At 38.3% G+C, this 12113-nt stretch overlaps 1 protein-coding gene across 3 annotated transcripts in view; it reads right to left on the reverse strand.

Moving 5' to 3' along the window:
• The window catches only part of ITGA2 (integrin subunit alpha 2), a 69929-nt gene that overhangs the window by 31731 nt on the left and 26085 nt on the right, over nt 1-12113 (reverse strand). For 2 of the 3 annotated variants that reach the window (XM_074857188.1, XM_074857187.1), the window contains 8 exons: nt 11185-11294; nt 9935-10026; nt 6029-6143; nt 5515-5642; nt 4278-4426; nt 3033-3183; nt 2463-2628; nt 1109-1182 (listed from right to left, as the gene is read on the reverse strand). In XM_074857188.1, the coding sequence (XP_074713289.1) occupies nt 1109-1182; nt 2463-2628; nt 3033-3183; nt 4278-4426; nt 5515-5642; nt 6029-6143; nt 9935-10026; nt 11185-11294 (985 nt within the window). Of the gene's footprint in view, nt 1-1108; nt 1183-2462; nt 2629-3032; nt 3184-4277; nt 4427-4971; nt 5265-5514; nt 5643-6028; nt 6144-9934; nt 10027-11184; nt 11295-12113 lie in introns of those variants that run through there. The other variant, XM_074857190.1, reaches the window with a different exon arrangement.

Here is a 12113-nt window from a genome sequence, read left to right on the forward strand (position 1 = left end):
TGATCCTCATAAGACTGAGGATCACACAAACAAAACCGCAAAAAACAAAAAAAAAAGCTAAAGCCCCCTTTTTGACAACAAAAGTGCTGACAACAGCACACAAAAGCTGATGGAAAAAGATATAAAATTTCATTCTTTAAGTAAGGAGATGTCCTTGAGAGAACAGTTAAATCTAAAATCCAAATTAAATTGGCTTATTATACAGAATACTTAATACAGAACTACTTAGACTTGTATGCAGAAAACAACCATAGTTTGTATTATTCACATTATTAAAATTCTTTATTGAACTCAGATAACATTATAGAAAGCTGCAATAAAAATAGGGCATGTAGTTTTCCTGAAGAAACCCCAAAATCTTTCACAATTTTTGCCATTTCCTAACACCAAGTGTTTGGCAAATTAAAACTTAAATTTGCGCAAATACAGAGGACTTTTTAAAAATTACTTCATTCATCTTCAAGGGCTATGAGAAAGAAACAACCTTTGTGTCTTTTCAGTTGAAAGTTGCTTGAACCACATTTGAATTTTATAAAGAGGACCTACGTGGTCAAGATAATCTTAAAATGGATCAGCATGAAAAATATATCTGTTTTGTTATTCTTATTTTCTAAGTGACATATGCTTTAAACAAGTATTACTAACTTTATAAAAATTAGACAAATTCTTTTCAGACTTAATTTATTTATATCTTGGTGCCTGCCTAGAAATATACCAGCTTTACAATATGGTTTCAAATCTTCTGAGTTATTCAACTGCAAAATATTAGCTTGGAGCAATTGAATTTCATGCTACATGAACTCAGAAATGACAAATCATTGGATTAACACATCTCAAAATCATTACATGAAAGAAACTGTTACTCAACTCTACATATTAATGTGTATTTTTTCATTTTAGAGATATACACCATCTATTAGAAGTAATTTTTGTGGTATTCAAGTTAAAAATAAAAGAAGAGGATAATTTGACATTCTCCTGCTTGTAAAAAAAAAAAGTCTTAAAAACTGGTCATTGTGTTTTATTAGTCTTACTTTGTTGCACTTCTATGTATTCATGTCTACATAATTACATCTATTTATATCATTAAATAATTAAATTCACATACCTTTTTTTGTGAGTAATATGCACTGAAGCCCACCTGTGACATTTCCATTTGGAATGTATCACCTTGATCCGTACCTGGTAAAAGATTCATTCACATATTGTTAGCCCTATAGAACCATACAAGAGATCCAACCTTGCTGTCTGTGAGTATAGCTACATAGGGACTGTACGTTATTTTTTCCAAATCCACCAGTTGTGCTAAAGCATTTCCAACATTTACAAACAACAGAAATCTGAGAGCTAATGAATTCTAGAATATTAGGAGTATTTAATGGCAAATTGATAAGATGGAGCCACAATGCTATGAGTCTTTTCCAAAAGAAAAGGCAGAAGATCATAATAAGGATGGCTTGAATCAGTCTGTACAGTCTTGTCACTGTAGCTAATATGTTTTTATGTTTCTCAGAAACACTAAAATACACTGAAATTAGCAGCTTTAATAACTGTATATTCACAACTTTCAAAAAGAATATGAATGTTTATTGTCATATAGGACTTATAAAAACTGTTGCAATTGTCTTGAAAAATAATGTGACATCCGGGAATACTTCCTAAACTACACGGATGGCACTTGAGTAAAAGGGAGTTCAACGGGAGTACTCAGCAAAACACAGGAGAGGGAGCTCAACTGATCACCTTGACTTGATTAGCAGCATGGGCCTAGTAAAGAATAGACAAGAGATGAAAGAGAAGGGAAGATTTCATCCTGAACACAGGAAGGTTGCAGCCATTAAAAGCTCTTTAGGGAGGGCTGAGGACAGGACACAAGCCTCCCAAGCAATTTGACTTTAAAAAGCTGGCTTTTGGGGGTGACAAAGTGCCTCTGAGTTGCCTCTAGAGTACCCTCCTCCAAACTGTACACAAAGGACTGTGGATGATGCTAGGGACAGAGCCTGGTAGACGCCATTCAGATTGCATTACTGTAGCTTTTCAGTTCTGTAATCAGTAATCTAGTCTTCTGATTTGCTTTTTAAATTTACACTTGCTTAACTTTCACACAGGTGAATCTGATAAGTGTAAGATACCTGTACTCTTCCAATGGTAATAGCTCCAAATACATGCAGATGCATACGGACAAGCCCCAGTGGATGCCTGAAGCCCAGGATGACTGAAATTTTCAGCAACTGGATAATATTTCCCACAAACTGCAGAAACTAACTTGAAGCTCAGGCTTATTAGGGGCGGGGGTAGCTGGGGGAACCAGCTGTGCAAACCAGAGCCCTCCTGGGGAGCAGCCCCATAGCACCAGCTCCCCTTGTTTTCACAGTACTACAGTGAGGCGAAGCGAAATAAAATCCTTAGCTCATCACCTGGGAGAATCTGATCTAATTTTTCAGAGACATTGAGTATTTTACCTTCTATACTAAAAATGCGCTCTCCAAGTGTTCCTGCTTCTTCCAGTAGTGCAGCCTCAGATGACACATTAAAGAAATACTTGTCTGTTGGATGACTAGCAATTCCTTTGATTTCTTTAATTAAGTTTTTAGTATCAAGTTCATTCCTGATTAAGTATCCTAAAACCTTGGGTAAAAAAGAACAAAATAAGAAGAGGGAAGGAAATGATGGTGTTACTCCATTTCCTCCTGTATTATTTGAGTAAATATTCTACATATTAAAAAAAAAAGTTACCTTCATACAGATTACTGAATTGCTTATCAGACTGTATTCCTATACAAGGGACTATTTAGACAGGAAAAATATATAAACCAAGGCAAAGGAGAAAACCACTGAATTTGCTCAGATAATACTGGCTTTCCTTTTTCAGCCAGTTAAAGAAGACCAACGTTCCACTAGTTTCTCCTAGTTTCAGTCTCACCAGTGTAACAATGCATGCATTATATACATCTTATGTATAGAATATGCACTTTCATACATACACAACAAAATGATCTTTCAAAAATATCAATAATTATAGTATTACTTACAGCAATGCCAAATCTGGTTATATTATCTTCATTGCATTTACCTATCACTGTTTTCAAGTTGGAGCCATCGTGTGATTCACCGTCTGTCACAACAACCATCACTTTTGTGGCTGTCGGACGTCCTCCCGATTCAGGTGAAAAGGCATACTGTCTGTTATAAGATATTGACTTTATCAAATGTCAATTTATAATGCATGGAATTCAGTATATGTACTGTAGCGAATATGTCCGTTGCTGACTTAGAACAAGGCATCTGTAGGGTTTTTTTATTTGTAAATTAACAATCTACAGCAAGAACTTTCAATTATGCTTCTGATAGTTGCTTCTCAAAGCACTGCTCAAAGAGCCATCAGAAATGTAATCAAGGAAGTAGGAAAAAAGCCCAAGTAGGACTGGACGGTATTTCTCAAAAATATACATTCTGGGGAAAACAGCATTTTTTATTTTTTACAAATGTTTCTAAAGAAAAACTTTTTTGTTGGAACTATTCATGTTCTGTAACACCAGAGTAGCCAGGAATTGGCTCCACCAAGTTCAAACAAAAGGGAGAGGAGTATTAATAATAGGTTCCTTAATACTACTGCAAATATTGGCTCCATTGAAGGCTGAGTCTGTTCCTAAATAAAATTTTCAAGGCCATCCGATTCAGCATGTACTTTGGCTTAGAGTCCTATCCTTGCTTCAACCGCAAAATAGCATCTTCCTGTTGAGAAACAGACTTGGTTTGTATACGTATTTAGAGTCATAGCATTGTTTTAAGTTCTTCTTATTTTTCCATGCTGCTGGTGCTGCAGTGACAAACTGACAACAGACAAAAGATTTTATTTTCTCTGCAGTCAACCAAAGCCTGACCTGCAAACAAAAATCTTACTGGTCCCACCGAATACCACTTTATGTCTTTCAATGATTTTGTATCTTTCCTAAAAGCCTGTCCATGCTGTTTGATGTACTGTCATTTTTAGACATCTGTGATAGCCCTGTGATAGCTGTTGGGTACCAGAACTACTTTAGTGTAGACTTTAACCCAATGGTTAAAGACATGCTTTTCAGCAATTCTCATTTACATATCCCTGTGCTGTTCTGCATGGGGCACTGTAAATGTACCTGAGGGATTCTGTGTGGCATTGGGAACCTCCTCAGGAGCTCCAAGCACATGCACTCCCAGTGGGAATGAAATTCAGGATGTGCTCATTGCCTTGTAAGGTAAGTTACAATAGTTGCACAGTAATCATCGATGTGTTTTACCTTGCATTGTCAATGGCTTTGAAAGTATTAGTGAGATCTCCTCCTTTCTGATATGTTTCCTCCATTGCTTTAACAACCTCATCCTTTGTTTGATATGTATTCAAGTTGAACACTACACGGGGATCATTTGCATACTGAATTAAACCCACCTATGCAATAAAGAAATTATGTTAGATTATCATGCATTGCAATCAGTTACATAGAATCATGATGCTTACTTATTTATCAAGTTGGAGTAAAAGATTTGCAGATGCACACAGGGTTATGATTTTCTTTCAACACATTTAAAACCAATTAACATTAACACATTTGGAAAGCAAAGAAAGCTAAAATGCTCTTTCACCTTATGTCATTTATTACGGACTACAATATGTTAATGCAAACAATCTGAAATAGTAGGCATTAAATGTTTGCTTGGTTACTTCTGGAAGAGCTGATGGATAGCAGTAATACAGGGAGCTCTGGGAAAAATGAGAAAATAGCAAAAATTCTACAAGCTGACAGCACATCAATCTGATCTCTTCTAAGGAAATCCTAAAGGTTAGTTACTCGACAGCACTGCAAGTCCTGTTTATTTTTAGTACAGGTGAAGCTAAAGACATATGCTAAGATGCATATTTAGTATGAAAGAAAAAAAAAGATGCTAAAGGTGAGGTTCAGAATGGACTGAGCAGGAAGTCTAGCTTTTAAGCACCTCACTTCCAAAGTAGCCCAATGAAGAAGGCAGCCTTTGGGAGAGAGATTTCCACTGCCCCAGTCTTTGCTCCCAGAACTGTTTATGGAAAATGGACAACTGTAAAGACAGAAAATGTTTTAAAAAAAAAATCACAATAAAATTTTCTTTAACATCATCAAATTAAAAGGAAAAAAGGACCCAAAGATCAGATAGTAACCAAGCAGGAAAAACTCCTATTTTAAAGATGAAGCAGTTGTAAAGTAAGAGTCATATGAAAAACCCATAAAAAAATCTGTTTTCCTTTTACCACATCCCCACAGACTAAATACTTTTACACCTAATGCACAAAAGAGATCTAACTGCCCTAGATATAACCTAGACTTCTATTTCAGTTGGTTTATGTTTTGACTCAAAATCACTTTTGAAATAGGTTAGCTGTGAGATAAAAAAAAACAACAGTAAAAGATACAGGACAACTGCATAATCTGTGGCTTTGGAGGAGGTACCATACTTTTTTTTTTTTTTCTTTTTTTGTCTTTCTCAAAGATATCTTTGACTTACCTGGGTTTTGTCAAGGCCTATGTCTAAGCCTTGTACAAATTTTTTCAAAAATGCCCGCACTGCATCCCAGGGATAAATGCTGTTTGACTCATCACAAACAACCACAACATCTATGACAGAGGAACACTCTAAAGCAAAAACAAAAAGCAGACATTAAATGCACTTTCAGTCTCAATATATTTAGAACTCTGTGGCTAAATCCAGAGGTGCATATTTAGGCCTCACACAGACAATGCTTCAGATCAGGAAGGTTTTGCCAGAATGAGGACTCAATAGAAGCATAGGTAGACTTTGAGCCTGTGCTGGTGCAATGCCTCTGAATTCAGAGGAGTGAGTCCATATTCGTATCAGCATTGGATCATGATTTGTCAGTCCTTATGTGTGAATCACAGGACTTTGCTTTTTGCACATAATTTTTTATAAAATTCCCAAATTATGAGTCCCTGACACAAAGTATCTTGATTTCATTTGATAGGTTTTTTTAATTGAATCTATTTTGCACATGTTGCCTTACTTTGAACAGCAGGAGAAAAGCTTCTTAGGATCTGGAAACTTGGACTGAGTTCAGAACAGACTCCTGTTGCATAGTATTGGCTTCCACACTGCTGTGCCCACAAGGGACCACAAGTCTTAAAAATAAGAACAAAAAGAAACTATAAAAATAACTAATACTTGTTTCACTGTATCCACATACAAAAGCACAATAAGCAGGACTAGAGGCATACAGAATCAGAGGAGCCTTCTTGCACTATCAGGCTAAATCCCTTGCAATCACGGTGATAGTGTCACCCCTTTCATAGACTCTTTCATTGAAAGGATTTTTTGTTCATGATCATCCTAGTGACTCCTTCTGCAAGCTGGCCCCTCCAGACTATGTGCAGCTATAACATCTAGGGAGTGTGACTTGGTCTGCAAGGACTCTGTGCTGCTTTAAGCCACCTGCTCTATAAACTTGATTTAAAACTAGGGTTGGTATTTGTACATCCCTTACAAGCGTGCAGAGAAGTACTCCCACTAACCAGGAGGTGGCATCAGAGCCACGAGCATGCAGGTCGCTGAGACGACGCAGAGAAGAGCTTTTCTTGCGGTAAATCTGATTACCACCAACAGTGTGACCACACTGAAGAGTTTTGTGATCAGTGCGCGTAGACACACACATTTATCAATTTGAGAAGCTTTGTTCCCATGGGAAATGCTCTTTGCCAAAATATTTACAAGTTAAACTTAATCTCCAGTGAGGGTGCTGCCCCACCGCATGCACTGTCCTATTTAGCTGCAGCTAGAAGTTTGGTCCTGGCCTCACATATCCCTTGGCTATGTGTTTTGTTGCCTCTTGGGGAAAATAATCTTGCATTTTTGTTGATAATGATCTCTAAAAAGAAACATTTTCAGCCAGTTCAACTAGCTGGTTTCATGACACTCATACCTCTGATATTAGAAGGATAGGTACAAAAGTACCTACATAGAAAAGATAGATACTGAGACAGTATTGTGTTATGAGGATACTTCGGGGGGGGGGGGGGGGGGGGGGGGGAGGGGACGGGACGGGACGGATTTTCTTTCTAAAATAAAATCATGTTAGGAACTCAAGGAAAAAACAGAACCTCTCCATAACCTCTGTCCAACAGTTCTGAAAGAAATAGTTTAATTATATACACTTTCTGATTGCCCTATCCAGTCAGGAGAGACTGGAAAACAGAAAATGCACCACCTTCATTTAGGAAGACAGAATGAAGAGCATTATTATCCTTTTCTCAAGAATATTAAAAAAAATGGGTAAAGGCAGAAGTAAATGGAAACTGAGCTAATTCACACACTGGTTTACCAGTGGTAGACCACATCAAACTATCCTAACATATTTGACAAGATGGCAGATTTTCTAGACAAGAGAAAGGAAATATAACTATGTTATCTGATCTTAAGTGCTCTCGTGGTGCATGATTAGTTTTACTGGAAAAAATGGGTATTTACAGCAGTGAGAGGTACAAAATAAATCATCATATTGGTAACTATGAAGCTGGAGGAGAGTTACCAGTCTTTAATTTAAAGTTATTTTTGAAGTTCTTTAGATCAATGTCATTTGCCCATTTTCTAGTTTTCTTCTATATTAGTTGTTACTCAGAATTGTGATGTTAATCTTGGAGCAAAAACCAGAAATGTTCTAATAAACTTTACTGATTTTCACTTTAAAAAAAGGGAAAAGCTCTCATGCTCTAGCATTGTTACGGTCAGAAATTTAAGATGCATCATTAATGCAAGGGAAAACTGGGAAATCACATATCAAGAACTAATTAACTTGAAAAGTGGAATATTAGAAAGGGATATAGACTTGCTCCTAAGAACCACTGTTAAGAAATGTGGACATAAACTGGGAGTGGAAGAGAGAGCGGCAGACAGATCAGACAGGGGCTGATTGCAGGGGTGACCATAAGCATGCAGCCAGCATGCAAAGCAAATAAGGCCTAAAGATGGGTGACAAGAAGCACTTGCAGTTGAGACAGGGAAATAGCAAATACAGTGCCATGGAAAGACTCATGTGGAATGCAGCGTAGATCCAGTCATTCATATTTGAGAACTGTATTTTAGAAAGCACATTTCAGCCAAAAAACTCTGTGTTTGTTTAGCAAGGCAAAGGACAACGGAGAACAATTGTGGGGTGATAAACACAGAAGGGAGATTTTACATGTAGGGAATGGGAACTGTTTATTTCATCTCAAGGCATAGCACTGCCTCAAGAACAAACTGATAGAAACTTAAATGAGCAATCTGGAAAAAAAGCACCTTTCCAACTGGACTAAGCATGCCTCAGAAAATGTAATGAGCATGTTGAAACGACTGCCCTGTACTTAGGACACCTATGGGAAGCAATCACATGGCATCAAACTGCTGAACCAACAGGACTCTGGAGCTGAGGCACAGACACACCAGGTTGTGTCACACTGAGTCAAGAAGCCCAGGGATGCAGCCCAGGCTGGTGCAAGCAGATGGAGGCTAAGAGAGAAGCAGCTGCAGGAGGAAGGAGCACAGTGAACTGGGAGGATGAAGCCCTAGGCATAACCCAAAGAGCCCATCATAGAGGCCAGCTGCCAGAGACAGCATCTCAGAGCAAAGTCCTGGCTGGCAGCAGCTTGCAATTATGAGCAGACAGTCTCCACTTGTTGTCCAATTCTTGACATAACTAAGTCGTGGGGTTTTTGATTTCTGTTGAGGCTGAGTCACAGATAAGCACCTATCTCCAGTACCACATTCTCCTTATGTCAGAAAGAAGTCCTATTGCCAAAGACATGGCTAACTCTTCATATATCTTAGCATTCAGCTTGGGGAGTTTTTTGTTACTTTATGCCATTTCAGTAGAGTCAGTCAATGTATGAATCAGGAAATTCTTTTTAACAGAGAGAGGTTCAAATATTATTAGAAGTTACAAATTTTTCTGCATGAGATGTTTTAAATCAGTGCAAATTTAAATTACAGATACAGATTAAAAGTGGACATGCATGGGACAGTATTAACAGTAAATAAAAGTATTAACCAAGAGAGAGAATAAAATTTGTTTAATCAGTATCTTCTCAAACCAACAATCAAAAAGAGCACTGTTGCTGTATTTTGAAGTTATGATTAACTCAGAGAGCTGCTTTAAAGGCTGGAATTAGATCTACTTTTATGTACTTCAGTGAACTGGGCTATATGGTAATGAAGTTAATAAACATTTGAATACTTCTAGGATTACTAGGAAGATGCATAGAAAAACACAAAGCTTAAAGTCAGTCTCAAAGCTCTTTTGTCTGTAGTTTATTGTTTCACTTAATTCCTGCACATGCCTACTATGTATGCATCAAACTGGAATACACCTACACTGCAACAGTCTTCATGCTTATGGTTAAGATTATAAAAAAGCATATTAAACAGGCATTTATTTCCTTTCAATTATGATATCTGTTTTACAGGCTTTAAGGAGAGTGTTTGCAGAATATACACATAGAAAATGCATCCTTCTCCAGTTCACTAACCAAATAAATCAACATATCACAGATCCACAGGGCTAGAAATCCTAACGTCACTGTGAAAATGTGTGTGGTGGAGGAGAAATCCCATACTGTCTTTTGAAAGCATAATCAGAACTGTATAAGACTGTCTTAAAGATGTCCATGGTGGAAATATTCTCGCCTATGTTGTCTGGCTTAAATTACAGAATCATTAGTTATGGGCACTTCCATTAGATATTTAGATAAATAACAAAGTAGAGAATTATTTATTTTCCTGATTTTGGACCCTAGGTAATTGACAGTGCGATGGAATATTTTCAAATATGCAAGACATTATTAATCTATGCTGCATAATAAAATACATCCAGCTTGGACAATTCTAGTTTCTTCATTCCCCTCAGGAATTTGTTTGTACTGAATATGTCCTTGATACATACCAAAAATCCTCCTGTTCTTGAATTCTGTATCAGAGTCAAGCCAAGGTTCATGTCTTCCTTTATCTCAGTCACATTTGCAATATTTATTAAAGCTGAAATAAAAACAGATTAAGTAATTAGAAAATAGTAAAAAGATGTAGAAGCAATCTAGTAAATTAGAATTCCTTTTAGAAAGCTTGATTTCTCAGAACCTAAAATGCCTTTTCCAAATGGCTGGATACTGTTCTGAGACAAAAGAAATGAAAGCTAATCTTTGTCAAAAATTTGCTAACCATTAACTACAGACGTGAGTTAAGCATGGCCATTTAGAGTACCTGCCCTCAATAGAGCTGAAGGCAAAAGAGAGGAAGAAACGGTCTACCTATTGAGTATTTTTGGCTGGCTGAGTAGCTGCAGCTGAGCAGCTCCTATTACATTCCTCAGGACAACAGATTCCTCTGATCCAGTATCAGGCTTTAGACAAAAACCTGGAAGGGGTGGTGGAGGACTGAAATGCTCCACACCACAAATTAATATAAAGTAGGCGTCTCAGCACACTCTGCTGCCCCATATTTTCACTGTATCCAAATATTTTATACTTAGTTTGCAAACAGAGACAGGAAAGGCTTCATATCCACTCACACTCTCATCCCTTGTGCACTCCACATTCGCAAGTCCCCCCGGGCACAGACCCCCCTCACCCACCTGATACCTGGACCTGAGCCCCCCCTATGCTGGCTGGTTCAGCTGAAAGTTGGCTAGTGAACACACACACATGCACACCCGGTTTGGGGACGATACAGACATTCACCCCCCCAGCAGCCCACACAAGGCCCCCCTGGGCTGTGACCCATGGTCCTGCTCCAGCTGCCAGCACAGAGCCCCTCACTGACATAGAGCCCTGGTTCCCCCCAGCAGCTGATTTTGGGACACACACCGTTCCCGCCCCATGACTGGAGGTTAAAGACCCCAACTGCTCCAGCAGCTGACGCTGAGATCCCAGTGGCATCAGAAGCTGGGACCACAGGTCAGGGCACCCACACCCCTGGCCCAATTGCAGCAGCAGGCACTAGTTTTCACTCACACACACACGGGTCTCACCAGTGTGAGGCACTCAGTCCTTGCAGCATGCTCACACACGTACATACACACAACAGACTGAAATTACGCAGAGAAAGAGTTAAGAAGAGATTTAATAAGATAGATTGGCCTGGTACAAAGCCAAGGAAAAACTGAACAATTGTAGCAGGACGTTATTCATTACAACTTACCTTGTAAATTCAATTTTTTACATGTGGTTTTGGACGTATCAACGGGACATGCATAGATATCTCCAGTTCTGTTAGTGGGATAGCCACTCCAGGGTGAACCAATCAATAACCTAAAGTAACAGGAACTTCATTAGGTCTTTAATGATACTGGAAGAGTCCAGCAGCATTATTGCACTGCACAGTGTAGGTAACAGGTAAAGAAGCTGTTACCAGATATAGCACCTAAGGCACTCAGGAGTTTTCTCCAGAGCTCTTCAGAAGCTTTACTTAATACACTGGATTCATCAGGGGCAGCTTCAGTGGAGAAGCCTCTGGGGATTAGGCTGCCTCAAATATGTGTAGTGTTGTTTCTGTGACATTATGTTGCAGTGTTGGAAGAAATACAGCAAAGATATTACTACATACAGATGCATACGAATTTAGAAATATATATATTCTGGGGATTGAGAGACAAAAAAATTGTCCTGTCAGTTAATGGTTAACTGATTCCTTAAGTTATTCTTTTAACTGCTAAGAAGCATTTCCTACAGGATCTGCTCAGCAACAGTCAAATCCTTATGTCTGAGCTTGAACACTGCCACACCTTGACAACACTGAGTCAGAAAGAAAATACAGCAGGTGATAACAGTCTACTGCATGAAGTTTTTAATCCTGAACAAGAAAGTGAAGACTTATGGTAATTTGTGCCTACAATATGAAGTGATTCACTTTCTCTGACTCATTCCTTTGTCTGTCTGCCTTAAGGTTTCCCCTCCAATATCTGCTCCTCAAGACCCCTTTTTATCTGAAAGCCTTCACAAAACTAGTTAATTCACCCCCTGGGGATACTGCTTAAGAACACCTATTTTTCAGCACAACTCACAGTGAAACCACCAGACAGTATAGGCACATGTAGGGCTAGAAGAGAAGTACAGTTCTTTATACAGTTT

This window comes from Strix uralensis, chromosome Z (assembly GCF_047716275.1).
Source record: "Strix uralensis isolate ZFMK-TIS-50842 chromosome Z, bStrUra1, whole genome shotgun sequence".
Lineage (NCBI taxonomy): Eukaryota > Metazoa > Chordata > Aves > Strigiformes > Strigidae > Strix > Strix uralensis.